We start from the raw sequence: 17,373 nt of genomic DNA, 5'->3' as shown, positions 1-17,373 counted from the left end.
TGTGTTTTGGATTTTGTCCCCTTGTGTGATTAAGTTTGACCCAGATTAAGTCTACAACCACATTAAGTTTCATTAACTTTTGACCTTGGCAAGAGTACAATAAAATAATAATAAAAAATCACATTTCAAACAACTCCTCCTAAGGATTTTAAACTATATAACCCCAACTCTTCAAGCGTCATTAGAAAAAATGTTAAACCTATTAGTTGTAGGTTTTGAACGACGTCAGGATGGCGAGCTCACGGAAGTGGCGTTTCCCTGTTACTCACGTATTTTTACCAGAATATTGTAAAAATGTTCCCTGAAACACTAATTGTTGACTCACGATGAACAAAGCAATATATCGTATAATATGAACTTATTAGGAATGTGAGCGTCGTTAACAAAACCTCAGTTGCCAAGGAAATACAAACATTTACTTTTCCAGATTCTTTTAAAAATGTCGTAGACATGTTCGTCAGCCCCAGGTGACTAAAAAATTAAATGGTTGCTATGGAGATAAAATGAACAGAAAGTGGACATTTTGAAAAAAAAAGTGTTTCTTTTTCATGAATTTGACTGTGCAGCTCCGACCAGGTGCAGAGGGGGAGGGGCGTTTCATAGCTGCTCAGCCAGCGGGGGAGGGTCAAAAAGTAGTGGCGGGGGTGGGGAGCACCTGTGGCCTATTCAATGCCAGTTAGTTCCTGGTGATGGCTACACCTTTTTTCAAAGATGTAGTTTCACAAAATAAAACTTTAGATTATTTCTTATTTATAAAACAGGATCACAAACAGATTCAGGAGCAATTCTGTTGGGAAAAAGGATAAAAATCCTTGACAGGTACGGCAGAAAGAGTGAGACACCCACCTTCCCCGACCATGGACACCCCTATCGACATCCCCATGAACTTGCTCTTGGTCCACACGTGGGCGTTGACGCACATCCTCCTCTCCCGACACTCGCAGTAAAAGCCCGACACCGGCGGGTGGTGGGACACCTGCTCTGCCACAAACCGGACCCTGTAGCAGCCCCCCTGCGGGTCCTCGCCCTGCTGGGAGTTGTTGGGGCCCCTGGGCGGCTCCCGCGCCGACCCCTGGTTGGACCGCGCCAGGGGCCGGACTTTGTCCCGAGGAACCTCCCAGGAGCAGTGGAAGGTCTCCCCCAGAACGGGGTTGTAGGGCTTCTTGGCCACGGCGCCCTTCCGGCCCTCGTGGAACGCCGTCAGGTAGTACTCCACAAAGCGCACAATGCGGTCCTCGGCCGTGGCCCCCATGGTGATGGACAGGAACATGTCGGGGTGGGCCATGAAGTTGGCGTACATTTCGAGCAGGGATCGCTTCTCCAGGATAAACGTGGGCAACACCACCTACCAGAGAAACGCGGTTTACGGCGTCGCCACCGGACGGATGGTCAGGAAGAGGGGCGGGGTTTGGGGGCCTTACCCGGGTCAGGTCCATGCCCAGTTTGAGCTGGGACAGCAGGTGGAGGATGACGCTCCGCTGGTCGTCCAGGACGCCCAGATCCTCCTCCTCGTTGTCCTCCGTGTCCGTCACCTCCTCGGCGGGGTCGATGTCCTCCAGCCCGGAGTGACGCTACGACACAGAAACACAGAAAAGTTTTCTTTGGAACCAAAGTCTGAGAGAGTTATAGAGGTCAGCGAAAACAGGAAGACCCGACAAACCCAACAAAATAAAAGCATATTATTATAATACTATCAGAGTAAACATAATAACATTAAGGAATGAGAATTTCTTTACTTGAAAACTTCTTGTCTTTGTAGAAGAAGCTTAAAGCCACAAAGTTGTAAAAATACTGACTTAATATATTATTGTTTGAAAAGAAGGAAATGTCTTAACTATAAATCAAAGTCTTTTTTTTTAATTTCTCAATCCTTACAAAGTAAAAAAAACTTGTTTCAGTGAAAATGCGTCTTATTTTCTATTGTTTTTTCAAAAGGAAAATAATCTTAGTTTATTATTATCTTATTTTATGAGAACTTTTTACTTAAGATAAAATGTAGTGGCCTTAAATTAATTTAATTACATTTGCAGTGTAAACAATCACATCATGTTTGATATGAAATAAAAAAACTAAAAACTGGCAAAAATCTTTCATTTTTATCCCTACGGTGGCCCTGAAGTCCAAATCACATCAACAAATCCCTCCAGGCAAAAACATATGAGATCACAATTTAAAAAGCAAAATAAAGAATAAAAAAACTAGTTTAAGAAATCAAGACAAAACTCCAGAAAACAAAAATGATTCCAAAATGAAGCAGAACACGTGGTATTATGGGACAGCACTGATTGGATGACGACGTTTGTTCCCTTTTCAACAGGAAGTTGTTAGACGTGGCGATGTATATATATATATATATATATATATATATATATATATATATATATATATATATATATATGAGAGAAGATATTTGTGGCCACGCCCAATGCAACTTAACAGATTATCAATCAACTCATTACCAAAGTTCAGGTAAACGATTCTTCTGCTTTAACTCCTCTTCAAAACTCAAACATCCAATAATACGTACCTTTTTTAGTTCCTCATTTTAATTCATTTTTTAATATTTCACTTTGATTTCAGGGAATTCCTTTTTTTAGTTTGATTTCTAAATTGTAACATTCTTTGTTATTTTATATAATCCTTTACATATTTTTGCATTAGGTAATTTTTTTGTATTTTTATTTTTCTTATATTAATGTGCTTATTTTCATATTTTTGTTTAGATGTTACGTATGAACAGAGATAAATGAAGTTTGATGTGATTTGAACTTCAGGGCCACCGTAGTTCAGGACCATCTCTTCAGAATAAACTTTTCAACTTTCAGGATTTTTGCTGTAAATGTTTGAAATCTGCTTTTGGTTTCAGTTCATCACAACAGTGAAGATCCTCAAAAGTTCCTTCAAATTTTACAATCAGAAAATGTTTTATAATATTCTAAATAACCGTTTATTTAAATATTATTAATTATCTGAAAAACGTAAATAAAGAAGAAACAAACTCAGTGCACTTGAATTTAACTGTAAAATAAGTTTAAAAAAATACTTTTATCCTTTTCGTCTATTTATAGGTTGTATAATAAATGAAAATGTTTTAGTCTGGGGGGTAAATTAGGGTTTAGCAGCGTAAACATAAACACAAGTAAGAAGGTTGGAAATGAATTACTGAGTTTATAATTAAAAGGTTCATTTTAATCTTACTTTCCTAAAAATGTATTTTATCGTGCATCTACTAGAACCTAATTTCCCTACGAGGATCGACAAATTTGATCTTAATCTCAGTCAAATCCGCCCTGAACTTCTCGGGTTCCGTTGGTGAAACGCATCAGAGTTCACTTGCGTGTGAACAGAGATCTGCACCGGGGGGAGGGTTCCTGGTTCCAACCTGCCCTCCATCCAGCTCCTCCCACATTCTGGACCAAATCTGTTTAGACTCCTCCCCCAAATAACCACAAAGACGGCTTCCTGCCACGAGCGTCGCTCTGATGAATCTGATCATCCACAGAGATCCAGAATTTCACAAATCGGTTTAAAAAAATTGTATATTTCTTTATTCTTTTGCTATTTTTATTGTCCCTGTTCATGAAATGATCCACTAGTTTATCCTTAAAGACGTCAGATCAACCGGCGAGCTCCACATGAAGAACAACTTTAGTCTTTGTGCTTTTATTCAACTGTAAAGAAATGAAAGAACAGCTGATGAAACCTAACGGAAGAAAAGAGGCTGTGGAGCCTGCAGCCCTCCTGCAGCCTCACTCATGCATGTGAACAGCACGGAAAAAACCTGCTTGGTTTCCACAGAAGCATCAGGAGATAATCTGGGTTAGAAGAACATCAGAGCATCCGAGCAGAAACAGGAGGGAGGATGTTTGGAGGAGCAGCATCTGCTTGTCACCTGAATATTTCATCCCATGCATGACGCTCTGCACCAAAAACATCCACAGACACATGGGACGGAGCACGCTCCGAAGCACAGGAGCCCCGGCGGAGGATATTTTTAGAAATGATAGCAAGAGGAGGATGGAGGAGGACGGTCTGACTAATTAAAGAGGCTCCTGACAGCAGCAGGAAGCGACTGCAGAGGAAAAAAACAGGAGAAACTTTCAGAATCTGATGGCGACGTGTGGAAATGTTCGGACGGTCTAAACTGTAAGTTTAAATTGAAGAAAAAACAAATCCAGAAAAATAGAAAATGTTAAAGATTCTGAGTCAAGTAAAAACTTTCTTTATTAAAAAACTACTTTTTTTTGTTACTCTGACCCAAAGTTTACTGAAAAATAAAGGAAAATAGAAAAGTTGCATTACCTCTGATAATTCTGGTGTGAATGCTAAATGAGGTTGAAGATGCTAAAGCTATTTTCCAAATGCTAAAGTTGCTAAATGATTTAATGTTGCACAAACTGCATAATGTGCACAAAGAAGTTCAAGAATTTCTTGAAAAATAAATAAAATGCAAAAAATATAAAATACATAAAAAGGTATGAACTTCGATTTTTGCTCAAAACCTCAGTAGATGTCAAATTAGCTAAAAAAGAAAGTGACCACGTTGCTAAAATACTAGCTTAACTCGGAATTAGCCCAAAAAACATCAGCATATCCCAAATTAGCCCTAAAAGCTAACATGATGCCAAAATACTAGCTTAACTCGGAATTAGCCCAAAAACCTCAGTAGATTCCAGATTAACCAAACAAGCTATGCTGCTAAAATATTAGAATAACTCAAAATTAGCCCAAAAAACCTATATTCCAAATTAGCCAAAAAAGCTAGCATGTTGCTAAAAAAATGCTTAACTCAAAATTAGCCCAGGAAACATCAATAGAAGCCAAAGTAGCCCTAAAAGCTAACACGTTGCTAAAATGCTAGCTTAACTCAGAATTATTTGGGTAATTCTCAGTTTTTAAATAAAAAATGTATTAAAGTCATTAGCTATTATTGTAAAGAAGAAAACATTTAGGACTCAACAGCTGCATCTCAGACTCTAGAAGCTCCAGTTAGCGTCCTTTAATCAATTACTGTTAGCAACAACATGAGAGAAACATCTAGAAGGTTTAGGACGGATTCTTTGTTACTCCGAGTCATTGTTTACAGAAAAAATAGGAAAATATTGTAAATAAAAAACAGAGTATGGGCTGATTTTTCAGTTATAATTGTTTTTAAATTAATTTTTTGGAGAATTCTGGGTTTAAAATAAACATTTCATTTAAAAAAGACACTATTTTAGAGAAGAAATCATTTAGGATTCATCCTTTAAGGAGAATAACAAAAAACTTAAACCTTCAACAGCTGCATGTCAGACTCTACAAGCTCCTTCATCTAATTAACATTTAAAATCTGAACAATCCAGAAGGATTCTGTCACAACAACTCACAGGCTAAAGCACGGCGGGGGAAGAATGATGGTTTGGACTCAACATTCCAACTTCATCCTCACTTTAAACTGTAAGGACGGAGCATCAATTTGCTGGAAAGTAAACTTTTGAACAAAAAAACCTTAAACATTTGATTATTTTTACACTTTTCTAATTGTTTTCATTTGTTCCATCACAGTATTAAATGTTTGTGGGACTTTAGCAATAAAACATCATCATAATAGATGGGTTAATTCCTATTTTTGAGTAACTTTTGGAGTTATAGTTTCTGTAAGTTCAGTTTTTTTTCCCATCAGCCCCTGAAGAGCGGACGGTGTTTTCCGGTAGAAAGCAGCTCCTCGCCGCACTAATGACAGGAAATCCCATCCTGTGAGGAGAGTTCTTTACCCTCAAACGTGTCGTCGTTTCCAGCAACACAACGGATCAGGAGCTCCGTCACAAGTGACAAAAAAGAGGATTTTATCAAAGAGAAGAGACCAGCTCCAACCAGAGATCCGTGGATCTGTTTCCACCGAGGTTCGGACGGCTTTGGTCTACTTCCATAATTAATGAGGGGAAACGTTTCCCCGTTTTAGACCCAAACCGAAGCAGAGATGGAGCAGAAGCTGCAAACACTCACACTGCACTGCTGTGGAGCTCCAGCCTTCACCTGCATGGAGCTGGATCTCATCTCCTCCAACCGGGAGAGGGATCTCCGGAGAAATCCAGGAGGGAGAAGATCCTGGCGGGTCAGGAGAACGGCGGTCCCAAAAAAGTGCTGGATGTTTCCAGAGAGACGAGGAGCGTCTGCTCTGCACACCGCCCACTCCACCACTGTGGGAGGAGGGACGGAAGCGGAGGGAAGTCCCAGTGACGCTCGTCCAGTCGGCCCGCCCACCCTCCCCGGCATCCTCTGGGGGGGGCAGCATCACGCCGTACAAGGAAACACCGCCGCCTCCATCCTTCATCCCTCCAGAACCAAACGGCTGCTTTTCTGTCGGATCAATCTCAGATTTTTGCCCTGGAATGTGACTGACAGGTTCTCCACATCACAGCTTAGCTCTGTTTATTTTTTATTCTCTTTCTATTCTCAAAACGTGAGAACATTTGTCCAAAATCTACAGAATTTAGCATAAAATAAATAATTTCACCACAATAAAGGAGCCAAACCAATAAAGATGCTACATTAAAAATATAAATTGAGTCAGGAAAAGATTATTTATGTGAAAAAACATGAAGGGATTTGATGAAAATACTAAAGCTATTTGCCTAACGCTAAAGTTGCTAAATGATTTAATGTTGTAGAATGTGCACAAAGAAACTCAAGAATTTCTTCAAAAGTGAAAAAAAAAAAATGCTAATAATGTAAAAATGTATAAAAAGGTATGAGCTTAAAATTTGCTCAAAACCTCAGTAGATGTCAAATTAGCTTAAAAAAAGTGACTGTATTGTTAAAATACTAGCTTAACTCAGAATTACTCCCAAAACATCAGTAGATGCCAAATTAGCCCCAAAAGCTAGCATGTTGCTAAAACATCAGCTTAACTCAGAATTGGCCCAGAAAACTTCAGTAGATGCTAAATTAGCCCCAAAAGTTAGCATGTGGCTAAAACACTAGCTTAACTCAGAATTAGCCCAGAAAAACCAAGATTCCAAATTAGCCAGGAAAGCTAGCTTGGTGCTAAAATATTAGCTTAACTCAGAATAGGCCCCAAAAACTTCAGTAGATGCTAAATTAGCCCCAAAAGTTAGCATGTGGCTAAAACACTAGCTTAACTTAGAATTAGCCCAGAAAAACCAAGATTACAAATTAGACAGGAAAGCTAGCTTGGTGCTAAAATATTAGCTTACCTTAAAATTATCCAAACAAGTTAATGTGTTGCTAAGATTTTAGCTTAACTCAGAATTAGCCCAAGAAGTCGTGGATGCACACCGCCCACTCCACCACTGTGGGGGGAGGAAAATGAAGCAGGGGGAAGTCCCAGTGACGCTCTTCCAAAACGTGAGTCGCCCCCCTCTGGATGTTGGGGAGGGTGGACGGGCTAACAATTTTTTTTTTCCTGTTGCTAAAAAATTGTGACCTATGGCCTCCTAACTCCTGGAGCATCATTGGGAAGCTACTTGGAAACAAAATATTTGTTTTAAAGATCGTACATTTCGACAGACCTTAGCATAGCAAGCTAGCAAAAGTAGCGCTCCCTTGATGCTCGCACATTTTTGACTAAAACATTGTGAACATTTAATATATTAATCGTTGGATCAAGATGAACAAAACTATACCAAATATGGTACATATTATAAATGTGGGCGTGGTTAGAAAAAACCTCCGTTACCAAGGAAATCCAAAAATTTGCTTTTGCCAATTCTTCTAAAAATGACGTAGATCTGCCCGTCACAACCAGGCGACCAAATAATAAAATGGTTGCTATGGGGATAAACCTACAGAAAAGCCGCCATTTTGAAAAAACATGTTTTTTTAAGTAATTTGTCTGAGCAGGAGGGGAGGGGGAGGGGCACGTAACAGCTGCTCAGCTAGCGGGGGAGGGTCAAAAAGGGGTGGTGGTGGCAGGTGAGGCACCACAGCTTTATACATATTTATATTTATTATTGTAATATATATTTATTTATTTATATTATTTTGGTTTTATAAAATATCTACAGAATAACCAACATGTTTTGTACTTAAATTAGCAGATTTTAAAGTTTCTGCTTAATGAAGCGAAGAGGAAACGATTTGTGCTTTTGCAGGAATCATCTCTAAAGTGATCAGAGAGTCTCCTCCAACAGGAAGTGTCGGATTCAATCCGTCTGAGTGAAGCTTCAATAAAGAAGCAGATTGAGTTACAGCTTCATCTTTTCCTCCGGCTGAACGTCCTGAATATGAGCGGAGAGCGCGGCGCTCGTGACTCATCCGCCTGACGCACCCCCGACAGGAGCTTTTCCCGCTGAAACCACGCAGGAAACGCTGCTGCTGCTCCCCGTTAGCACGGTAGCAGGCGGCGGGACGTCCTGCTGCAGATGCTGAAACGTCCCTGTTTTCTGCAGCTGCAGCAGTTCCCCCTCAGTCAGGCCCTGAACCCCCCCAGCTGCTACTCGGACAGAATATCAAACGCCACCGCGGCGCTACATAATTCAGAGAACCTTTATTACTCCGGGGTAATGTCCTCCCCCTCCCCCTCCTCTTCTTCCTCCTCCTCCTCCTCCTCCTCCTCCTCCTCAGATTCCAGAGTAAAAGCTCGACTGCAAAGTAAACAGGATTACTGAGGGAGGGGCCTGGAGTGGACCGGCGGTCAGAACAATCCATCATCTTGTAGTTTTTTCCACGTATGTTTTTGGGTCCAAATTCCACCACCTTCTGCCTGCAATACCTCCTGCAACCACTAGATGGCAAACTCCGCCTCCTTCTAAACTCCATCTGCAGAGAATAAGATCTGATCTCATCTGAAGTCTGACAGATTTGATCCAACAAATCAGGTCACAAAGATCTGAATAAAAAAATATATTCTGTAAACAAAATTAAGAGAGAAGAATGAAAACTATAAATCCCATTACAAAAAGTACAGACATGATTACTGCTTATATTTTTGGCATTTATAAACGTTATAGTTTTTTAAATATTGAACAAAATGTGCTCCAAAGGAAATAAATGAGAAAGTTAGATTAGCAACAAGCCTTGATTACATTCATGAGTTATGTTTTCACTTTTTATACTAATTTTAAAAACTGAATTTACGTAATACAGTAGTTTTATACCTATTTTATACCTATTTATGTTAGCTCTTATTGACTTGAGGTTTTTTATGCTGATTTAGAGTTTAGCTAATATTTTAGTAATAGGCTAACATTTATGACTAATTTAGTTTACTGAGGAATTTTAGGCTATTTTGGAGTTTAGCTAGTATTTAAACAACAGCTTTTTTGGTTAATTTGGCATCTATTGAGGTTTATTTTGGCTAATATGGAGTTTAGCTAATATTTTTGCAATACTATAATAGCTAAACTCCAAATAAACTGAAATTCCTCAGTAAAGCAAATGAGCAGAACATTCCAACTTATTAAAGAAATCTTACCAAAGCAGTCTACTGGCTCTATTTTTTTTAACTGTTTTATATTTTCTCACTCACTCTGAGAAATACACATTTTTTTCTAAAGTTTAAAGCCTCTAAATCCCATAAAGTTTCACTTTTTATAGCAGGCAGTCGTCTGAAAATAGCATCTCAGCTGAAAAAACAAGAATCCATGGGAATCCTCAGTCAGCCTGAATGAACACGTTTCCATGGAAACGGGAGGAAAAACATCAGCAGCTGCTTCCCAACAGCAACAGGTTTGAAAACCTTTAACTTTCTGTCTGTACATCAGAGAATGAGGGTGAAGGGGGGGGGTTCCTGACGGTCATCAGAGAAACCACAAGGCCCCGCCCCCCTCCTGGGATTAGCCCCGCCTCCATCCTCCATGACCCACTTTTCTGTTCACACTTTCAGAGACGAGAAGAAACTGCAGCAGAAATGCTGGAGGACAGAGACGTGTCACCGGTGTCTAAGACATTGTTGACAGTTTCTAGAAAAAGAAATGATTCATCGTAAGAAAGAAAAATAAAAAAAGAAGAACAAGCAAAAGAAATGTTAAATATTCTCAAAAAATAATGGATAACAATATAATTTTGGAACGAAAGAAACTCTATTTTTAAAAATATCTTCTTTACCGTAAAGACGCTGGACTCACAAACGTTCAGCCACCTTATTGTTTTAAAGCTGTTTAAAAATATCCATTTTCTTTTTTTTAAATAAACATTCCTGAAATGCTTTTATTGTGAAATTGCCTCCAGAACTCCCAGATTTGGTTCTTCACCAACAGAAACGTTTTCTCATAAATGTTTGTTTCTGACCATCACTGCCAAAATACTGAATTCATTAGACCAGATTTAATACATTTAAATTCATTTTCTAAAACTAATTTTAGTGGGTTTAATTTAAAAACAGTATAGCTGATTTAAATTAAATTAAATTTGTCTTTTTTCTTCTAAAATCTGTAAACTTCAGTCTATTTCCCTGAAAATTGATGCCTAAAAATGCTTTAGATAAACTTCTATTCATCAGTAAATGTTTACATGGATGAGATTATTAAGTTATTTTAAGAATAAATTAAGATTGTGTCTGAATTCCCTTGTTTATTCTTGCTCTATTTGGGGTGTTCCCCGTTTTTTTAGGTGTTGGAGTGTAAAATTCTTGGAGACATTCACACATCGTCCAATCAGAGCTCTTAATGTGGTCATCCTGGACGGCCACCGCGCGACCTTGAAACGTGTCTGGGTGTAGCCTGACCACTGTCAACTTTTAGAGAAAAATCATCCGTTCGCCATAAAATTCTAGCATTTTCTTGATTCTCTGATGTCATTGTGCGGCGTGTAAAAATGTGACTCTTGGTTACAATTGATGCCACCTTCAGAATTTACAAAAAAACTTTTGGAATATGTGATTGTAGCAAACCTCGAGGGCAGAAGTTCTTACTTCTGTCCCAAATAATGTAGATAAAAGTTACAGTTTAAAGTTTTAAAAAAATGTATTTTTTAGGCTGTTTTGAAGTTTAGCTAACATTTCAGCTACAAACTAGCAGTTTTGGGTAATTAATGCTTCTCTTTTAATTTTTTTTTTGGACTGTTTTGGAGTTAGGCTAGTATTTACATGCTAGCTGTTTTTACTAATTTAAGCTTTTTTCAGGTTTTTTACAATTTTTTGAAGTTTAGCTAATATTTAAGCTACATGCTAGCTGTTTTGGCTAACCTAAGGTTTTTTTTTTTAGTTTTTTTAGGCTAATTTGGCATTTAGCTAATATTTTAGCTGCTATTAACTTCAGCATCTCCAAATTCAGCTAGCATTATAGCACGTAATGCTGTACATCTATAAAGCTTTAAAAATGTAGTTTTAGAGTATTAAATAAATGTTAATCCTGTTCGACCTCAGGTTTGTTTTGGACCCTTTGTGCGACTGAGTTGGACCCTGATTTAAAGTTCACGTCTCTAAGGTTGGATGGAGATGCGGTGAAGAGACGCACCGACAGCAGAGAGACGTGATGGACTCTGACGCCCAGTTCTCACCTCAGCACCACGGGACAGACTCCTTTTCCTGAGGGCCGGGGAGAGCCTGGCTGACCTGAGAGGAGTCAGACCTCCGTTCTTCAGCTGCTCCCCCGAGGGCGACTTTGGTACAGTCCACACAGGAGCACCATCTGCAAACGACAAGGCGACATGAGAGGACGACGGAGACGCCGATGAGTGCACACCACTGTTATTGATCGGGAAGGACCAAAATGATGCAGCGAAAAAGGTCGTTTTCTTTGCAGCTGCTGCTGTTTATTTATTCTTTGATGCTTTAAAAGTTTTTGTTTTTGAAGACATTTTTCTTTAAATCAGCATCTATTAAAGCATTAAAGAGCAGAAAGAATCGGATGTTTTAGGTCGTGAAAACGCTGGAGAGACGCCGTCTGCTGCAACTTTTAAACATCCCATAATACTCACAGTAAAATCAACGTGGAAACAACGGCACAACTTGTTAGCAACAGAAATAAAAGATTAACGTCTCACTCTTTTTAGCCGTTTTTAAAGCCTTCGTTTCATTTAGACGTTTTTAGCTAAAGTCTAAAAACTACGGCTGTAGTTTAGGGACCGCTCTTCTAGAACACAGCTTCACCTGACTGTAACTCCGCCCCCATTTCTCCGTTTACACCTTCTCCAGCTAGCTTACAGCCCTCAAAACACTAACCCCACTCGATCTTTTCCTCATCTGTTTTTAAAGCGTTCTCATTGGTTTCATTCAGATGTTTTTAGCTAAAATCGAAAAAACCACGGCCCCAGGGCCGGATTCTGGCCCAGGGGCCCCCTCTACTAGAACATAGTTTCTGGAGTTCATTAGAATTTCATTTTACACGCTCTCCAGCTAGCTTACAGCCTCTCACAAGCTAACGTTAAACCGGAGACTCCCACTCTGATATTTTTTAAATCTGTTTTCAAAGCGTTCTCTGTGGTTTCATTCAGACGATTTTAGCTGAAAACTAAAAACTTGCGTCGTTTTCTAGAGAAGGGGTCTCCAAACTTCGGCACCTGGAACAGAATCCGGCCCGCGGGCCGAAGTTTGGGGACCCCAGTTCTTGAACATGTAGTTGTAGTTCACTTTCAGCTTATCCCTTTCGGGGTCCCCACAGCGTAACAGCACCCACTGTTTCGCATCAGTGATTTGGCAGAGTTTTTACGCCGGATGCCCTTCCTGACACAACCCTGTACTTGAGGGGCACAGGGACCCAGTTAGGCAGCAGCCTCAAGGGTCTTGCCTAAGGACCCAATCTGGGTGGGGAGTTCTTGAACATAGTTTCTGGAATTCATTAGAAATTCACCTGGCCGTAACCACGCCCCCTTTCTCCTCCCTATTGTTGAGAGCTCTCTGTTTACCCACTTTGAAGCTAGCTTACAGCCCCTACGGCGGGCCGTAGTTTTTAGATTTTAGCTAAAAACGTCAGAATGAAATCATCGGGAACGCTTTGAAAATAGATTTAGAAATAAATCGGAGTGGGACTCTCCGGATTTAACGTTGGGGTGTGAGGGGCTGTAAGCTAGCTGGAGAGGGGGCTAACGGAGAGATCTCAGCAATGGGGAGGAGGAAGGGGGCGGGGTTACCGTCAGGGGAATTTCTAATGAACTCCAGAAACTAGTTTGTAAACTCTCCGTTTACACGCTCTCCAGCCTCCAGGTAGCTTACAGCCCCTCACACCCAACGTTTAAACCGGAGAGCTCCACTCCGATCTTTTTTTTAATCTATTTTTAAAGCGTTTTTAGCCAAAACCTAAAAACTTGTGTCATTTTCTAGAGCATAGTTTCTGGAGTTGATTGACCTGACTGTAACCCCGCCCCCTTTCTCCATTTACACTCTCTCCAGCTAGCTTACAGCCCTCACATCCTAACGTTAGGAGAGGACCAAAACAGATTTTCTACCTTTTCAAACGACATTTTTCCGTCGGTTTCTGATTCAAAGCGATTATAATTAAGAAATCGTCGTTATAAATGATCAGAAAAATGTTAAAAAACACAATTTAAAGCAAACATGTAACAGAAACTTTAGGATCTGGCAACACAAGACAAACAATAAAATACAGAAAAAATGGAGATTGTATTTTATTTGTTTGTTGTGTTTTTGTTTTTAGTTTTTTTTCTCATCTGGTTACTTTTCTAGAATTGACCTTTGACCTCAGAAGAAAGAGCGGTCTACTGCTGAGCGTCCGTCCAGCTCAGCCTGGAAACATCCGTCGGCTTCAGACCAATCAGAACACAGAACTCTCTCTGAAATGCATGAGCACCAAGCAAACTGCGCTGACGGGTCGGCGTGCCGGCGGGCCTCCGGCGGGTCAGCGGACAGTTTGAGTGGGGGGGGGGGCGCGAGGCGTCTGCAGAGAAGTGGGCTCTTAGCGGCGCCGTGTTGTGGTCATGCAGGAGCATCAAACCGTGGAGATGCAGACCGTCATGCAGCAGCGTCTCCATTCGTCTCCTCAGACTTTTGCAGCTTTTCCTTCATTTTTTATCGGTCGGATTTCAATTTCAAAGCTACAAAAGAGAGAAATCTTTCCTTTACGGATCGCCAGGTCCTTAAAGGAAAACCCTCTTTTTCTGCTGTGAAAAAGAGAAGGGGCGGGGCTCCGAGCTTGTGGGAGGAGGAAGGTTAGCGTCAAAGATCCCGGGTGTGTCGGCCATCGTGAGGACCACCGAGCCAGCACAACCCCCCCGCCCCGCCCCCATGCACAGAAATAAGTCCTCATTCCGCTGGCGAGGGTACATGCCGTGGTCGGGGGGCCGCCGCGCCCCCGCGGGACGCGTCAGCCAGGCAGCGGAGGGAAAAAGGGTTGTACTTGCGGCCCGGGGATCCGCGTCCGTGCCGCCGCCTGCAGGGCGGGCCGACCGCTGCCGCAAAGGAAGAAGACCAAACGGTGAATCGAACGAAAAGACTTCCTGATGGAGGAAAGGACGTCCGAGGAGAAGACGAGAACTTTTAGATTTAACAGGATCTGATCAGTTTACAGAAAAAAGAAATAATAAAAATCTGCAAATATGTCAGTTTTATTTTGATTATTTTTCATTAAAATCCTTTTTTTTATTCTAGTAGAAACGATTCTATATTTCTGTAAATAATTAAAGCTTTTGTTCTTTTTCTGCTTTTTAATTCTTTTAATTGTGATTTTAAGTAACAAAAATATAATTGTTTCTTCTGAAGCTCTTTTTTTGTGAAAATTGTTTTATCAATAAAGTTAAAACAGAAATTCCAGTTTGTGTGGATAAAAATGAGTACTCCCCTTAAAAAGTACCATGTTAATACTTTGTTAGTACCCAGTACGTACAAAAAAGTACCATTAAGGTAACCTGTATTGATCCTAAAAAGTACTATGTAAGTACTCTATAAGTACTCAAAGGGTACAAAAAAATACCATGTTAATACTTTGTTAGTACCCGGTAGATACAAAGAAGTACCATTTAAATACCACTAAAATATCATGTAAGTACTTTATAAGTACTAAGCGGGTACAAAACAGTACCATGTAAATACCACTTAAAACCCTGTAAGTACCGCACTGTAAAAAGAAACGTTTCCGACTTTTTAATCCTAATCTTGTTGTTTTTTGTTCCTCTTTTCTTTCTTTTGGTAAAAGTGGAGAAAATGTTTTTGTTGGATGAACGCTGGAACCCAAAGGAGATTTCCTCCGACTTTTAGGACTTTTCTACAGTCGATTGTTCTTAAGGTGGAACTTCTTTTGCTTCAAACATCAGAAACGTTCCACAAACTGGACCTTCAGTCCTCCAGGCTTTGACGGGACGGTTCCGTTTTCTCTGCAGACCAGACCTCAACCGAAGATGAATTTCCTCTCCACCTTTAGGAGCTGCTTCTGGAGAAGCGTCCTCGCCGGTGGACCAACAGGAGACCCCTCAGGCCGACACGGGTTAAGCAGCAGAACTTTATTGGACCGGGCACAGACACGGCGGCGCCGGGGTTTTCCTTACGACCTCCGTCACATTTCAAACGCCCCGGTTCCTGACATGCACGGGAGGAGGCGGCCCGACACGCCTTCGGGTGACGCTTCACACTCATGCTTGCTCATGGAACCGCCTGATCCCATTGGTGCATTTCGGCTCTTCCGTGTGATTGGACGACATCACAGGAAGAAACCCGAACGACCAGGAATCGGCTCAACCACATTTCCCACAAACGTTTACATCGGTGCGACTCATCGGACAAGAACCACAGCCGAGCGGCGCCGGGCTCTGGGGGAGGGGACAGGACAGGCGGGGTTTGGGGTCCCGCGGCTGACTCACCGGAGCGGGCTCCGTGGTTGTGCTGCGAGGCCGGGGGCCCCTGGCTGCCGCTCTGAGTCTGCTGGAGGATGTTCAGGCACTCGCCCAGGCAGCTGAGCGTGGCGGCCGACGTGGCTTTGAGGAGCAGCAGGTCCTGGTCCAGGCAGGAGAGCGGGCCTTTGGTGGGGAGAGAGTCGATGGACTGAACCAGGTTCTTCTGCTGGCCTTCAGCCTGGGACATCACCTGGAAGAGGAAGAAGAAGGAAATGAAACTACAAACCGCACAGGTGTTCCTCCATCCAGACTGGATCTGGAGCCGTCGTCACATGAACACCTGCACAGGTGCTGCAGGTTTTCAGGTGGTCCGGTTCTGTGGCGGGTCGTAAAGGGGAGGGGCTTCATCTTAAGTGGAGCACAGGTGAGTCTAGGAGTTCCTTTGAGGTTCTAGGACCACCTCAAGAGACGTCATAAATGTGGAGTTCAAGACAGACGTTACACTCACTGGTGACCTCAGAGACACTTTTGACGAGGGAGGCGGTTCTGAAGTATCGTTTGGTACCGGGTCACGTCATCACTTTGAACCATAGGGCTGTTTAGGAGTCAATTAGTCAACCATGTTTTTCAATTAGTCAGCAATTCCCCCCATTAGTCAGCGATTGTTTTCCCTAATTAGTCACAGATTATTTATTTTTTGATTATTCAGCAATCATTTTATTTTATTTTCAATTAATCAACTATTATTTTATTTTATTTTTGATTAGTCAACAATTAATTTATTTTAATCAATTTTCAATTATTCAACAATTATTTTATTTTATTTTCAATTAATCAACTATTATTTTTTCAATTAGTCACTCATTATTTATTTTACAATTTGTCAGCAATCATTTTATTGTATTTTTGATTAGTCAACAATTATTTTATTGTATTTTTAATTAGTCATTAGGTTTTTTTCCTCGATTTGTCACTGATTTTTTTTATTTTCAATTAGTCAGCAATTTTTTTTAACCCGATTAGTCACCGATTATTTATTTTTCGATTAATCAACAATTATTTTATTTTTGATTATTCAGCAATTATTTTGTTTAATTTTGAATTAGTCAAAATTATTTTATTCTATTTCATTTTGGATTAGTCACATTTTTTTTCTCAAATAGTCGACGATTATTCAGTTTTTAATTAGTCGACTTTTATATTTTTTAATTAGTCAACCATTTTTTTTTCTTGATTAGTCAAACATTATTTATTTAGCGATTAGTCTACGATTATTTTATTTATTTTTTGATTAGTCAATGATTTTTTTTTACCCGTTTAGTAAACTATATATATTTTTTCAGTTAGTCAATGAAAGGTGCTAATGCATCATACGGTTCTCTAACACTCGGCGTGTGATGAGTTCACAGAATTAGAACATTTAAAAGTTTAGTTCATGAATTTCAATTACACCTTAAAAAGATTAAAAGTTTAAGCTCTCAGGTAAACTACATGCTAGCACAAAAAGGCTGGGTCTTATACCAAAAGTTACTTAAGAGTTATTACCTCCTCGTAAATATTTATAACTGTTTGTTAATAGAATTTAGTGTGATGCTGAAATTCGGACGTCCTACGAGTTTCACTTCAAGTTTTCATCACATAAAAGAAACAAAGAAGGCTCGTTTGAAGCTCATTTGAAGCATTGAGCATTTGACTCATGAATTACTGATC

The 17,373-nt window shown here is 40.3% G+C and overlaps 1 protein-coding gene across 3 annotated transcripts in view; it reads right to left on the bottom strand.

The window, feature by feature from the left end:
* Positions 1-846: 846 nt before the first annotated feature.
* The window catches only part of LOC112162530 (oxysterol-binding protein-related protein 10), a gene marked incomplete at its 3' end in the record, with an annotated part of 69,679 nt that continues 53,152 nt past the window's right edge, over positions 847-17,373 (bottom strand). For all 3 annotated transcript variants that reach the window (XM_024298325.2, XM_024298326.2, XM_036214199.1), the window contains 4 exon segments: positions 847-1,345; positions 1,422-1,571; positions 11,440-11,570; positions 15,691-15,913. In XM_024298325.2, coding sequence (XP_024154093.1) covers positions 847-1,345; positions 1,422-1,571; positions 11,440-11,570; positions 15,691-15,913 — 1,003 coding nt within the window.

The sequence above is a fragment of the Oryzias melastigma genome, linkage group LG11 (assembly GCF_002922805.2).
Source record: "Oryzias melastigma strain HK-1 linkage group LG11, ASM292280v2, whole genome shotgun sequence".
In the NCBI taxonomy this organism is placed as follows: domain Eukaryota; kingdom Metazoa; phylum Chordata; class Actinopteri; order Beloniformes; family Adrianichthyidae; genus Oryzias; species Oryzias melastigma.
Note: the sequence above shows the minus strand (reverse complement) of the source record. Positions and strands in the feature narration are given on the sequence as shown.